At 35.7% G+C, this 13,069-nt stretch overlaps 1 protein-coding gene across 5 annotated transcripts in view; it reads left to right on the forward strand.

Annotated features, from left to right (window-relative positions):
- The window catches only part of VPS54 (VPS54 subunit of GARP complex), a 92,733-nt gene that overhangs the window by 72,750 nt on the left and 6,914 nt on the right, over positions 1-13,069 (forward strand). For 4 of the 5 annotated variants that reach the window (XM_067704907.1, XM_067704911.1, XM_067704909.1 and 1 more), the window contains exons 16-20: positions 2,120-2,183; positions 4,660-4,765; positions 5,666-5,753; positions 6,336-6,457; positions 6,569-6,649. In XM_067704907.1, coding sequence (XP_067561008.1) covers positions 2,120-2,183; positions 4,660-4,765; positions 5,666-5,753; positions 6,336-6,457; positions 6,569-6,649 — 461 coding nt within the window. Of the gene's footprint in view, positions 1-2,119; positions 2,184-4,659; positions 4,766-5,023; positions 5,125-5,665; positions 5,754-6,335; positions 6,458-6,568; positions 6,650-13,069 lie in introns of those variants that run through there. The other variant, XR_010934520.1, reaches the window with a different exon arrangement.

The raw sequence follows: 13,069 nt of genomic DNA on the forward strand, positions 1-13,069 counted from the left end.
ACTATGAAGGAGACTACAAAGGAAGGGCAGAGAGGTAGGACAATCCAGAAAAACACAGAAGTTAAAAAATTAGAGTTTCAAGAAGATTTTCATTTGTATCAAATGTCAATTGGGTCTCTTATGAAAGACATGCAGTGGCTAGAGATATTTTTGTATATCAGTTAAAGTGGAGTTGTCATGGGTTAATAATATAAACTTGGGCTTCCCTGGTGGCGCAGTGGTTGAGAGTCCGCCTGCCAATGCAGAGGACATGTGTTCGTGCCCCGGTCCGGGAAGATCCCACATGCTGTGGAGCGGCTGGGCCCGTGAGCCATGGCCGCTGAGCCTGCGTGTCCAGAGCCTGTGCTCCGCAACAGGAGAGGCCACAACAGTGAGAGGCCCGCGTACTGCCAAAAATAAATAAATAAAATAATAATAATAATATAAACTTATGTACAACTCATCCTGTAATGCCAGATTTGAAATTATGAAGTTTTGAATAATTTTTAAAGTGTTTTTTGTTGTTGTTTTTAATAAATTTTTATTTATTTATTTATGGCTGTGTTGGGTCTTCGTTGCTGAGCACAGGCTTTCTCTAGTTGCAGCAAGTGGGGGCTACTCTTCATTGTGGTGTGCAGGCATCTCATTGTGGTAGCTTCTCTTGTTGCAGAGCACTAGCTCTAGGCACGTGGGCTTCAGTAGTTGTGGCTCGCGGGCTCTAGAGAGCAGGCTCAGTAGCTGTGGTGCACAGGCTTAGTTGCTCCGCGGCATGTGGGATCTTCCTGGACTAGTGCTCCAACCAGTGTCCCCTGCAATGGCAGGTGGATTCTTAACCAATGTACCATCAGGGTAGTCCATATACCCTGCTTTTGTCTTTTGTTTTCCTCTGAGAAAGAAGAAAGGATATGCTATTAGAAATCCATTAACATTTTACTAGTTCATGCACAGTTAAGGATCCTTGGTTATTATTCATGCATCCATCATCTATTTATTGAGTTACTAGCTACTTAGCTACGCATTGGGGAGATGAAGTTTCATGGATAGCAGTTAATATTAATTTGGTGCTTACCTGATACTAGACAGTTTTTTCTAAGCACTTTACATTGTTATCTCATTTACAGATCCATGAGCTAGACACTGTTAGTATTCCCATTTAAAAAATATGGAAACTGAGGCACAAAGAGGTTAAGCAACATGCCTAAGGTTACCTGGCTAGGAAGTGGTAGAGCTGGGATCCAACTGCAGGCAGACTGACTTTAGGGCCCTTCCTCTTAACTACTGTGCTAAGCCATTTCTCTGCAGTATTGAGAATTGGTTAAGACACAACCCCTGTCCTCAAAAAACTCAATCTGACATACAGAGTGAATTGTGATTAGAAATTATATCACACTGAATTTCTTTCCTTGAAAGAGATGACGAAGTAGATATTTAATGTCTTAGAACAAAAGGATTTGAAGCTTAGGGAAGCATGATGACTTATTTGCGCATGGTAATCTGTTTAATTTGGCTGATTCAGGGCAGTAATCCAGTCCACTGTTCTTTTCACCTCAATATGCTGAATTTTGTTTTTTAATGATAAGAAATACCACATGCTGAAAATAAAGTAACTTTTGGATTAAAATCTTGAAAAGTAATACATAATCTCTCCATTGAATTTAGGAATTAAATTGTACTCTAAGGGTTATAATAAAGAAAAGATAACCAGTTGAAATGCTAGTTCTGCCTTTCCCAACTAATAACATTCTTTTTCCTTTACTTCTTATCGATCATCTGCCATGTGCCAGACCTAGAGGATAGCCAGTTAATAAGCATTATCTCTTTCAGTAACAACACTGAAAGGTAGATATTGTTGTCCATGTCTAATGGATACGGATATTGAGATTCAAAAGAAGTAATTGGCCTAGTCTTGCATCCAGTAATTGGCAGTACTGGAATTCAAATCCAGATTTCTCTGATTCCAAATGCAGTATACTTTATTTACTTTGTGCTGAATTGTTTCCCAAGAAGTAGATTTATTTGCAGAAATGAGATAGTTTCAGGCCCTGAATAGGAACTTTTTCAGTTTTTTCCAGTTTAAATTTTTTATCCAATATTTTGTTTCATCTTTTACCCATGTCTCTTTATTCGCTTTACTCTCTAGCTACAGAAGAAAGGAAACCAGCTGAAGTTCTCATTGTCGAGGGACAACAGTATGCTGTTGTTGGGTGAGTGACACGTTTTTCTTCATTAGTTGAATCAAGTATTTAAAACATAGGTCTTTTAGCTACCCCTTGATGTGAATTGGAAATTTTGGATTAATAATTGTAAATCTTACAAAGAATTTTAAAGAAATTTTATGGATTCCTTTTTATTTTTCTATATTTTGTAGTATTCTGTATCCATTAGGACTACACTGGCTTAACAAAAAAAGGGGTTGGTTGATTTTTCTCATGTAACAAGAACCTAGAGGTACATAATCCAAGGGTGCTATAGTGGCTCCATGGTGTTATAAGTGTCTCAAGCTCTTTCATTTTTTCCTGCAACTTTTTTAGTGTGTAGTATACAGCATAGTAGTTGAAGTTGTGAGTCAGACTGCTTAGGTTTGAGTCCCAGCAGCTCTGTTACTTTGTGGCCTTAGGCAAGTTACTCTGTGCTCCTCAGTTTCCTTATTTATAAAACAAAATGTGGACAATAGTACTATACTTAGAATTATTGTGAAATTAAACAGGTAATTCATGTAAAGAATCTAGCACAGTTCTAGTACCTAACAAGAAGTTGATAGTTGTTGGTAGTTATTTCCATTATCATCATTTGTCATTAGGTCTTTTACCAAAAACAGTATTTCAAATTCAAGTTAACTAAGAAAAATATAAATTCCAGTGTTGTTTGTCTAGTACTATATGCCTTTTATTAAATAGGTAGTTAAGATAATATCTTCACATACTTTAATTTTAATAACACTTCATAGTTTAAATATTTTCATGTATATGATCTCATTTGATCTCTACAACCATGTTGTACAATAGACATTTCAGGGATTATTGTTCCCTTTCTACAGTTAAGAGAATTGGAGCTTAGAAGTTTAAGTAGTTAATATAAAATTACCCAAATGGAGCCAGAATTAGAATAAAAATCTAGCTCCCAATATCTATACCAGAATTCTTTTTCACTTCTTTGTTTCTTGTCACTAAGTAAGTCTTTTCTGAAACAGCCATCCCTTCCAGGAAGAATGAATGATCCTCTCTTTGTAACTCTCTGTGCCTCTCTCATGGCACTTTCTGGTTAGTCTCTGAATTCCTCAAAGATGGGGATCATATCTTACCACTTTAATTTTTCTTAGCACCTAATAAGCACTCAAATAGTGTGTATAGAATTTATGCTTTTTCTCAACCTGTATATTATCCAAAACTCTGAAGTGCACCCATTGTAAGGTAAAGCTTCCATTCCTTTCTTCTCTGGAGTTCTTTTCCATTTCTGGTGGGACAGAGCTTTTTTCAACCTCCCTATAATCTTAGTCCTTCAATCTAATCATGATTTCTTTCCTTAACTACCCGTTGCAGTTGACCCTCTATATCCATGGGTTCCACATCCAACCAACCAGGGTGCAGAACCCGTGGATATAGAGGGAAGACTTTACTACGCCATTTTATATAAAGGACTTGAGCATGCGTGGTTTTTGGTATCCACGTGATGTCCTGGAACCAATCCCCTGTGGATACTGAGGAAGGACTGTGTCTTATTACTCTTCCCTTGCTTGATGGAAATGGTCCCCTCTAGCTATCTGGCTTTCTTGCTCTTTAGGCAAAGAGGCTTCTGCCAAAAAACGGAACTTCCTGGCTAAAGATGGAGTATTATATCTTCAGAGAGAAAATTACAAAAGATAAGCAATGGACTCCTGCCCAGTAAAGCAGACTCTAGAACTATGCATGGAGAGTAATATATGGTCTGACAATTAAGCTGTTATAAAGGCTAGATACTCTTCTTCTTGAATCACTGCTCTGTTCAGACTTTCATAAAACATTAGTTTACATGGATCACTCATTTCTGAGGATCTCATTGAATTTAGATGTGCTGTAATGAATGGCTCTTTCTCCCTTAGTTTCAACCTTATTTAACCTCCCAGTAGTGCCTCTTTTCAGCTTATGACATGTCCTGATAATGAGCTGATAACTTTCTCATCTTTGGAGAAGCTTTTGAGATTTACCAATAAACTTCTTAGAAGGTATATTGTTCTTAGAAGCCACAGTTTATCTTTCATCTCACTAAGAAAATCTAGACTAGGTTCCCTTCATTAATTCAACATTTATGAGGACCTACTACATAATCAGAAACACTGGTTAAGCTTTTTTCAGTGTTTCTAAATTGGCCAAGGAATGGGATACCTGCCTTATGGAAGAGACTTATCTTAGTATGACTGTCACACAGAGAGTGATGTGCTCACAACACAAAATTTAAGGAGGTACCCTTTCTCAGTGTCATGCAAGTTATTACCTTGCAATTGCACAACCCTGAAATTGAGTGCCTCCTTAATTTTACACTCTAGGATTTTCTGTTGCCTTACCCTAAGTCCCTACTCTGTTGCACTTACAGGTAAAATACATAATTTAACAGTTACCAAGATCAATATTGATTTTTATATGCCAAATCAGTTTGATTTTTCTTGTTTTGAGTGTCTACTGGGTCATCTTTCTTTTTTTGTAGAACCGTATTGCTGTTGATAAGAATTATCCTTGAATATTGCCAGTGTGTGGATAATATCCCATCTGTTACTACTGACATGCTCACTCGTCTATCAGATTTATTGAAGGTGTGTATGATTTCACTCCTATGGAAAAAATAGTTGGAAGAAGTAATTCATTAGGGCGTGAGTAATCTTCCAACTCTAAGACATTTCGAGGTTAAGCTATCTTTAAGACATTAATTTTGTGACATTTGATTGTGGTTGAACACAACATGTTATTTGAAGGAGGCCACCTGCTTCCTTCTCACTCCACATTTAGTGATTCCTCATTACACCCATAGAGTTGTTAATGATATCGGAGACAGGAGATGATTTGTTCGTTAGGTGCTGAACATGACTGAGGCCACTTAGGTCAAAAAACCTGGACTGGTTTCAAATGTGCATGGAAGGAATTCACTGAACTTTACAAAATTCATCTCACTAAGGTTAGAGATTTTTCTTAAATCATTATTTCAGAACCATTGATGTAAAATGAAACTGTGGTGATACTGTTATTCAGCCATTTCATATTAACATATTTTAAACTGCTAGCCTAGAGAAAAGGCTTTATTTTTTTCAAATACCTAATCTATCAATTAATTCTGTCCCAAAATTAAGTTGTCATATTTTAGTCCAGAAAGATTTTGTTACCCTTTCGAAAGTAGGACTATCCAATTAGAATAACCGAAACAACTAGTTTTGTGAATGCCAATTAAAGATTAATTTCTGAACAACTGATTTTTAGAATATTTCAACTTTTTCCCTACCAGACTGTAAATATTATCATTTGGGAACACCCTTTGCCTTTTTTTTTTTTTTTTTTTTTTTTGTCATTACATAAACAGATCCTAATTGCTCCTAGTAGAAAAACTCATTTGGTCCTTCAATGAGAGGAAAGAGGAGTGTATTTTTAGAATTAACACATTGCCAGCATATAAAGAATAGTTTTTAGTAAATTGTTGGGTTTTTTTTTTCTTCCTTTGTTAGTACTTCAATTCAAGAAGTTGCCAGTTAGTTCTTGGAGCTGGTGCACTGCAAGTTGTTGGACTAAAAACAATAACTACAAAAAATTTGGGTATGGATTTTTGCATTTAATTCACATGCTGAGGCATTACAGTGATGTCACTATACTTATGTTTCATTATACCTGATGTTTTTATGCCTCTAACTAAAGCCTCTAAAAGTAGCAATGTCACTTTCTTACCTATTGCCATAACTGAAAAGTAACTTCTGGAGAAATGTTATGAGGAATTTTCACTCCAATAAATATAAGTTACTAGAAAGTTGCACTACTGTAAAAAAAATGTTAAAATGTAATATGTATGAAGTACGTATGTATATATGGGGTGAAAGGTATCTGAATGTCAGAAGAGAATCAGTTGTCCCATTAGCTTCCTCATGCCAGTACTACTCACAACTTGAGTCCATTGGAAAAGCAGCATAATTCATTACATCATTCAGTACCAACTGATTTTCTTAAACAAAAAATATGAAATATGTTGCTTTCTGTTACTGTGTTCTTCATTTATGTAATAAACTGGGGTCTGTATAAAATTAATTGATACCTTTTACATAATTTGATAGGTAATTAAATACCTTAAATATCAGCTAATACCTTTTTTTTTCTCCACGATATGTCTACCTCCCGGATCTTCAGCTCTTTCTTCACGCTGTTTGCAGTTAATCGTGCACTACATTCCTGTGATCAGGGCTCATTTTGAAGCTCGACTGCAGCCTAAGCAGTATAGTATGCTTAGGCATTTTGATCATATCACTAAGGTACCTTTCCATGTATTTTCTACTGGAGTTTCATAAATTTAACTCCATAATTGTTAAGTATTTTAGATGTGTCCCAGGGACTTTAAAATATAACGTTATTTCTCATTACAGGACTACCATGACCACATAGCTGAAATATCAGCTAAGCTTGTAGCGATAATGGATAGCTTATTTGACAAGCTGTTATCTAAGGTAATAATTTACGGAAATTATTAGGCTTTGCTTGAAAGCGTTGTGACTTTTCACAGTTGTCTAACAAATCAAAATTGTTCCGGGTTTAGGGAAAAACTCAAATGTTCAGATCACCCAAATAGGTGATATTCATTTCCTAAGGAACTTGGGGGTAGGGGTGGGGGAAGATGATTTCAAGGATGATAGAAACCCTATATAGAAGTAATTTTATATTAGCTGCATTGAAAATTATGTATCTTCAAAGCGTATTTTAGTCTGAAAGCCTTCCAGAGACAGAATTGAGAAAATAAACATTAAATTATTTGTAGTAAAGTGTTATTTTATTTTCCAGGCCAAGAAGGCAGAGCCTGAGGTGCTCTCTTATTTCCGTCATAGATATTCAATTTCAGTACTTGTTTCTTATTTGCTTCCCATTCCACATAGGTCATTAAAAGGAGAACTGTTTTCCAAAAAATTCTTAATTGCACTGGGAGGGTATCTTCAGAAAAATGTCACTTAATCAGCCCTAGTCACTTTTGCCCTATCCCTCACTCTTTCCTTTCCCTAAATTATTCAGTACATGTCTTAGAGAGAAAGCAGAAATCTCATACCTTGAAAGTTTGAAGGTTTATTTAGTTTATACTTTTGCCCCAGAGTATTTTTAGAGTAATCTTATAAAGCAAGACCCTTTGATATGCTTTTCCTTCTACTTGGATCCTTCAGATTCTGAGATGGCAAGAGCAGCAGGCACATAAAAATTATAAAAAGGCAAGATAAAGTGGTGCCCATTCACACCCAAATCTTTGAAGTTGACAGTGAGAAGGAGTGATTGGAAAATAAGATTGCATTTGTTTAATGTTAAGTTCTCAAACATTTTGATCATAGGACCCCCTTTACATTCTTAAGAATAATTGAGGACCCCAAAGAGCTTTTTTTATGCAAATATACTTATCAGTAAGTACCATATTAGAAATTAAAACTAAAAAAAAATTTAAAACACAAGAATACATAAACACACATTTGATTAGCCTTCAGAATGACATCACAGGTCATCTAAAAATCCCCACCATTCAATCATGAGAGACCGCAAGTGAATAATACTAATCTTATTATTATTATGAAAATGGTTTTTACCTCACATATTCCCTGAAAGAGCCTCTGACTCCCAGGTGTTCCCACACCACACTTTGAGAACCTCTGACGTAGTTAGTTTATAGTATAGATGTTTTATGCTTTTCTTTTAAGAAGCTTAAGGAATTTATAGTTATGTGCAAACATACCTATGTTATGTTATGCCTTCTAAGTTTCTAGTTTTGGATGGAGAAAAATTATTGGTTAGAAATTCTCTTTTTTCTTCATGGTTGCCAAGTACAAGCTAAATGCAAAAGCAGTTCTATTCCACCAGTTTCCTTTTTGATACATGACATTCTTCTGTGTACCAAAAGTCAATGAATAATGCACTGTGACCCTCAAGAAGTTTATCATCTAACAAGGCAGAGGACTTAACACCTAATAATGTAGAGTAAGGTAAATGTTAAATAGTGAAACTAGAAATAAGCTGGGGAATAGAATGAAGCAAAACCAAAAAAGTGCTGGTACTCTTAAAACCTTGACTTTTTTCTATCATGTTGGTCATCCAAAGTCTATGAACAAGAATTGGGACTATGGCTAGACTTTTTCCTGTGACAATTCATTGCATTCTTTTTTCTCTCTTTCTTTCTTTTTGGTAAAGAAAAATAAAGAAAATTATTTAATGAGCTTCCCATATATTTATCACCTATATTTAACAGTCATTAACATTTTTCTTTTTTTGCTAAAATATTTTATAGTTAATTTGAGGCACTGTAATATTTCATCCCTAAATACTTGGGTGTATATTTCTAAAAACTAGGGAGGGGATACTTTTTTATATAATCACACTACTATATCACACCTAACAAAATTACATATTGCATTTGGTTATTATGTCTCTTAACTCTTTTATAAATTTCAAACACCTCCCTCCCCATTTTTTATGTCATTTTTTTAATGTCAAGAGTGTGCCTAGACGTTTGCAACTTAGCGTTTTCTCTGCTACCTTCCTCACTGATGACTTTTCCTGTTACCCTGACATGTTACATTTTCCCTGTATTATCAAGTCTCTCTTTACCACTCCCTGCCCTACTTGCTTCCATGGGTTGCCCAGGAGTTTGGCCCTGTTTTTAATTCACACCAAAATAGCAGACAGTGTTTGATTTGGGTTAGTCTCTCAATTTTTAGCTTTTCATTTTCTTATCAGGAATTTTAATTTGGGGAAAGAAGAATAACACAGTAATAAAATATATGCTGATTATAAGAAGCTAATAAACAAGGGTACCTTTCCTTGGGTAGAGTGAAACATTAACATCTAATTGTACTACTGGCTAGACTAATGTCCAGCCACCATTCATTCATTCATTGAGTTAAATCGTGTTAGGTTAACAGTGATACACAAGGGTGAAGAAGCCTTTGATCTTGTCCTCATATAGTAAAATATCTAGTAGGGTAATTATATCAATAACTATAACAGGAGGTAGATTAAAGTATCATAAGTAGGGAATCGGTTCAGTGCTATTGGAGCTTTTAATGTTTTGAAAGAGATGGTTGTTAGCTGGGGAGGGAGATCTGGGAAAGCTTTATGGATGAGGCATGCATATAAGTTTTGATTTTAAAGATAGATACAATTAGAGCAAATGAAGTTGAGGCGAAGAGATACTCTGAGTTAACAGCATGAACAGACATGTTGGTAGGAATCCTAAGAAGGAAGTTTAGTGTTGGGTTTTGGAGTCAGGTAGACCTAAATTCAAATTCCATTGTTTGTCACACATTAGTCACTGAAGAACCTTGGGCAAATTATTAATCTCCTTAAGCCTCGGTTCCTATCTCTAAATGAGGATAATAATAAAGCCTCATAAACTTGTAGTGAAGATTTATGAGATAATATATGTGGAGCACTTTTCTTTTATCATGTATCTGACTATAGCCAGTTCCAATAAATGTTGACTGCTAATGCTTTTGCTGTTGTTATTAATAATAACAAAGGTAAGTAATTCCATTTAGCTAATGTATTAGGGTGGGTAAACCCAGGAGTGGGAGATATGTTGGAAAGATAGTGGAAAGCTTTGACTATCAGTGGAAGGCTAAGCAATTTAAGGCAAGTTTATGGAGGTATAATTTACATTCAGTAAAATTCATCCTTTCTAAGTATATAATTTGATGGATGTTAACATGTATATGTAGTAGAACTACCACAATCAAGATATAGAACAATTCCATCACTGTTGGCATTTTTGCAGTTAATCCTTTTCCCGACATCCCCAAACCATGACAACCACTGATCTGATTTTCTTCCATATAGTTTTGCCTTTTCCAGAATATCCTATAAATGGAATTATACAGAATGTAACCTTTTGTCCTAGGTTCCTTTCATTTAGCCCAACGCTTTTGAAATTCATGGATGTTATAGCAGGTGTTAATGGCTTGTTCATTGTTATTATAGAGTGATATCGATTGTATGGATGTACTACTATTTGTTTATCCATTCATCAATTGATAGATGTTTGGGTTTTCTCCAGTTTCTGGCTGTTATGAATAATGCCACTATATACATTCATGGGCACATCTTTGTGTGGACATGTGTTTTCATTTCTTTTGTGTAAATACCTTGGAATATATTGATGGTGGCATGGAAATGTAAGACTGCCAAATTATTTTCCAAAGTGACTATACAATTTTATATTCTACTTGTGATGTACAAGAGCTCTAGGTACTCTTTATCTTCACCAGCACTTTCTATTGTCTCTCTGTTTTTTAATGTTAGTCTTCTAGTAGGTCTGTATTGAGTGATATCTCATTGTGGTTTTAATTTATATAATGACGAACATGTTGAGTATCTTTTCATGTGTTAGTTTGCCATCCATACTTTTTCTCTGGAAAAATGTTCAAATTTTTTTTGCTCATTTTAAAAATTGGGTTATCTTCTTATTGAGTTTTAAGAGTTCTTTAAGAAAAGAGTTCTTTATATATCCTAGATACAAGTCCTTTATCAAGTAAGTATTTTCTCCCAGTCTATGGCTTACCTTTTCATTTCCTTAAGTGTCTTAAAAAGAGCAATTTTTAACTTTGGTGAACTCCGGTTTATCAGTTTTTTCTTTTATTATTCATGCTTCTTGTGTCTTATCCCAATAACTTTTTGTCACCCAAGTTACAAAGATAATTTCCAGTGTTTTCTTCTAGAAGCACTATTGTTTTAGGTTTTATATATAAGTCCATGATCCATTTTTAGTTGATTTTTTTATATAGTGTGGAATAAAGAAGTACAGTATCAAGTTTAAGTGATTGAAGAAACGTGTGGTGAAGGTCAGATGGAAAGGATAGTATCTTGAGGGAAAGCAGTGATGAAGGAAGGTTTTGGGGGTGTGCTAGTTTCCTGGGGCTGCCATAACAGATTCCCACAGACTGAGTGGCTTATAACACAAAAATTTATTCTCTTGTAGTTCTGGAGGATAGAATGTCCCTAGACCATGCTCCCTCTGAAGGCTCTAAGAATCCTTCCCTGCCCCTTTCTAGCTTCAGGTGCTTGCTATCAGTTGTTGGCATTACTTGGCTTGTAGATGCATCACTTCAATCTCTGCCTCTGTCTTCACGTGGTCATCTTCCCTCTGTGTGTCTCTGTGTCTAAATTTCCCTCTCCTTTCTTTTATAAAAACACCAGTCAGTGGATTTAGGACCCACTCTAATCCACTATGACCTTATGAAGCTCTAAGTGAACATGAATTTGGAGAAGATATTATTCAACCCAGGACAGGGGGACAGTTAAGATAAGGGGATATTACCACAGTAGGATACTAAAATAAAAAAGACAATAACAAGTGTTGGTGAGGATATGGAGAAATTGGAACCCTTATAGGCTGCTGGGTGGGATTGTAAAGTGGTACAGCCACTGTGGAAAACATTTTGACATTTCCTCAAAAGGTTGAACATGGAGTTACCATATGATCCAGTAATTCCACTTCTGGGTATATACCCAAGAGAATTGATAACATTTGTCTACACAGAAATCTGTACATGAATGTTCATGGCATTATTATTCATAATAGCCAAAAAGTAGAAATAACCCAAATGTCCGTTAATTGCTGATTGGATAAACTATGGTATATTCATGCAATCATCATGCAGCCATAAAAAAGATGAGGTACTGACACATGCTGCAACATGGATGAACCTTGAAAGCATGCTAAGTGAAAGAAGCCAGTCACAAAAAGCCACAGATTGTATGATTCCATTTCTAGAGAGTAGTAGTTGCCAGGGGCTGAGGGGAGGGGGGAACGGGGTGTGCCTGCTAATGGGTATGGGGTTTCTTCTTGGGGTGATGAAAATGTTTGGGAATTAGTTGTGATGGTTGTATAAGAGTTTACTAAAAAAAGTTAATTGTACACTTTAAAGGGGTGAATTTTATGGTATGTGAATTATATCTTAAAGCTGTTATTAATAAAAAAGATAAGGGGATGTTTGATATAACTCTAAGCTGAAGAGAGACACACCCTTGAGTGGTCACGACTTTGCTTGGTCCAGTCACACGGTGACTTCCACATGGTTCTGCTGCAGCAGTATATTGGAACTCATCATTTTAATAAACTATATAAGATTAGTGCATCTAAAATATAATTATTTAGCCCAAATTTGTCTTATAAATGAAAATGATATATAATTTAAGCTGTGAATTCTAAAATGTGGGCTAAAAGGTGATTATCTAAATCATATCAGTATACTGTTCCAGACGTAAGAACAGTAAGTGAATTTACCTAATTTAAAGTTTTCCGTATAGATCATTGAAAAAGTCTTCTCTTTATTATTATTATTACTATTTTAAATTTATTTATTTTATTTATTATTTTTGGCTACATTGGGTCTTCATTGCTACGCTCAGGCTTTCTCTAGTTGTGGCGAGCAGGGGCTACTCTTCGTTGTGGTGCACGGGCTTCTCATTGTGGTGGCTCCTCTTATTGCCGGGCATGGGCTCTAGGCGTGCGGGCTTCAGTAGTTGTGGCTCATGGACTCTAGAGCGCAGGCTCAGTAGTTGTGGTGCACAGGCTGCTCCATGGCATGTGGGATCTTCCCGGGCCAGGGCTCGAACCTGTGTCCCCTGCATTGGCAGGCGGAGTCTTAACCAGTGTGCCACCAGGGAAGCCTGAAAAAGTCTTCTCTTAACCTTAGGGTAAATATGATTACTATATTGGCCCACCTACCAAGAAAAAGAACATTTTAATTCTACCAGTTATATTGATTTCAGATATGATCATGTTGAACACACTCTTAAAATCATGTTTAAAAAATAATCTGTTAATTTGGAGGGCCTACTTTAATGATTCATTATCGTATATTAAGCCACAATAGTAGCTAACATTTTTTGAGTACCTACTT

This window comes from Pseudorca crassidens, chromosome 14 (genome assembly GCF_039906515.1).
Source record: "Pseudorca crassidens isolate mPseCra1 chromosome 14, mPseCra1.hap1, whole genome shotgun sequence".
NCBI classification, from domain to species: Eukaryota; Metazoa; Chordata; class Mammalia; order Artiodactyla; family Delphinidae; genus Pseudorca; species Pseudorca crassidens.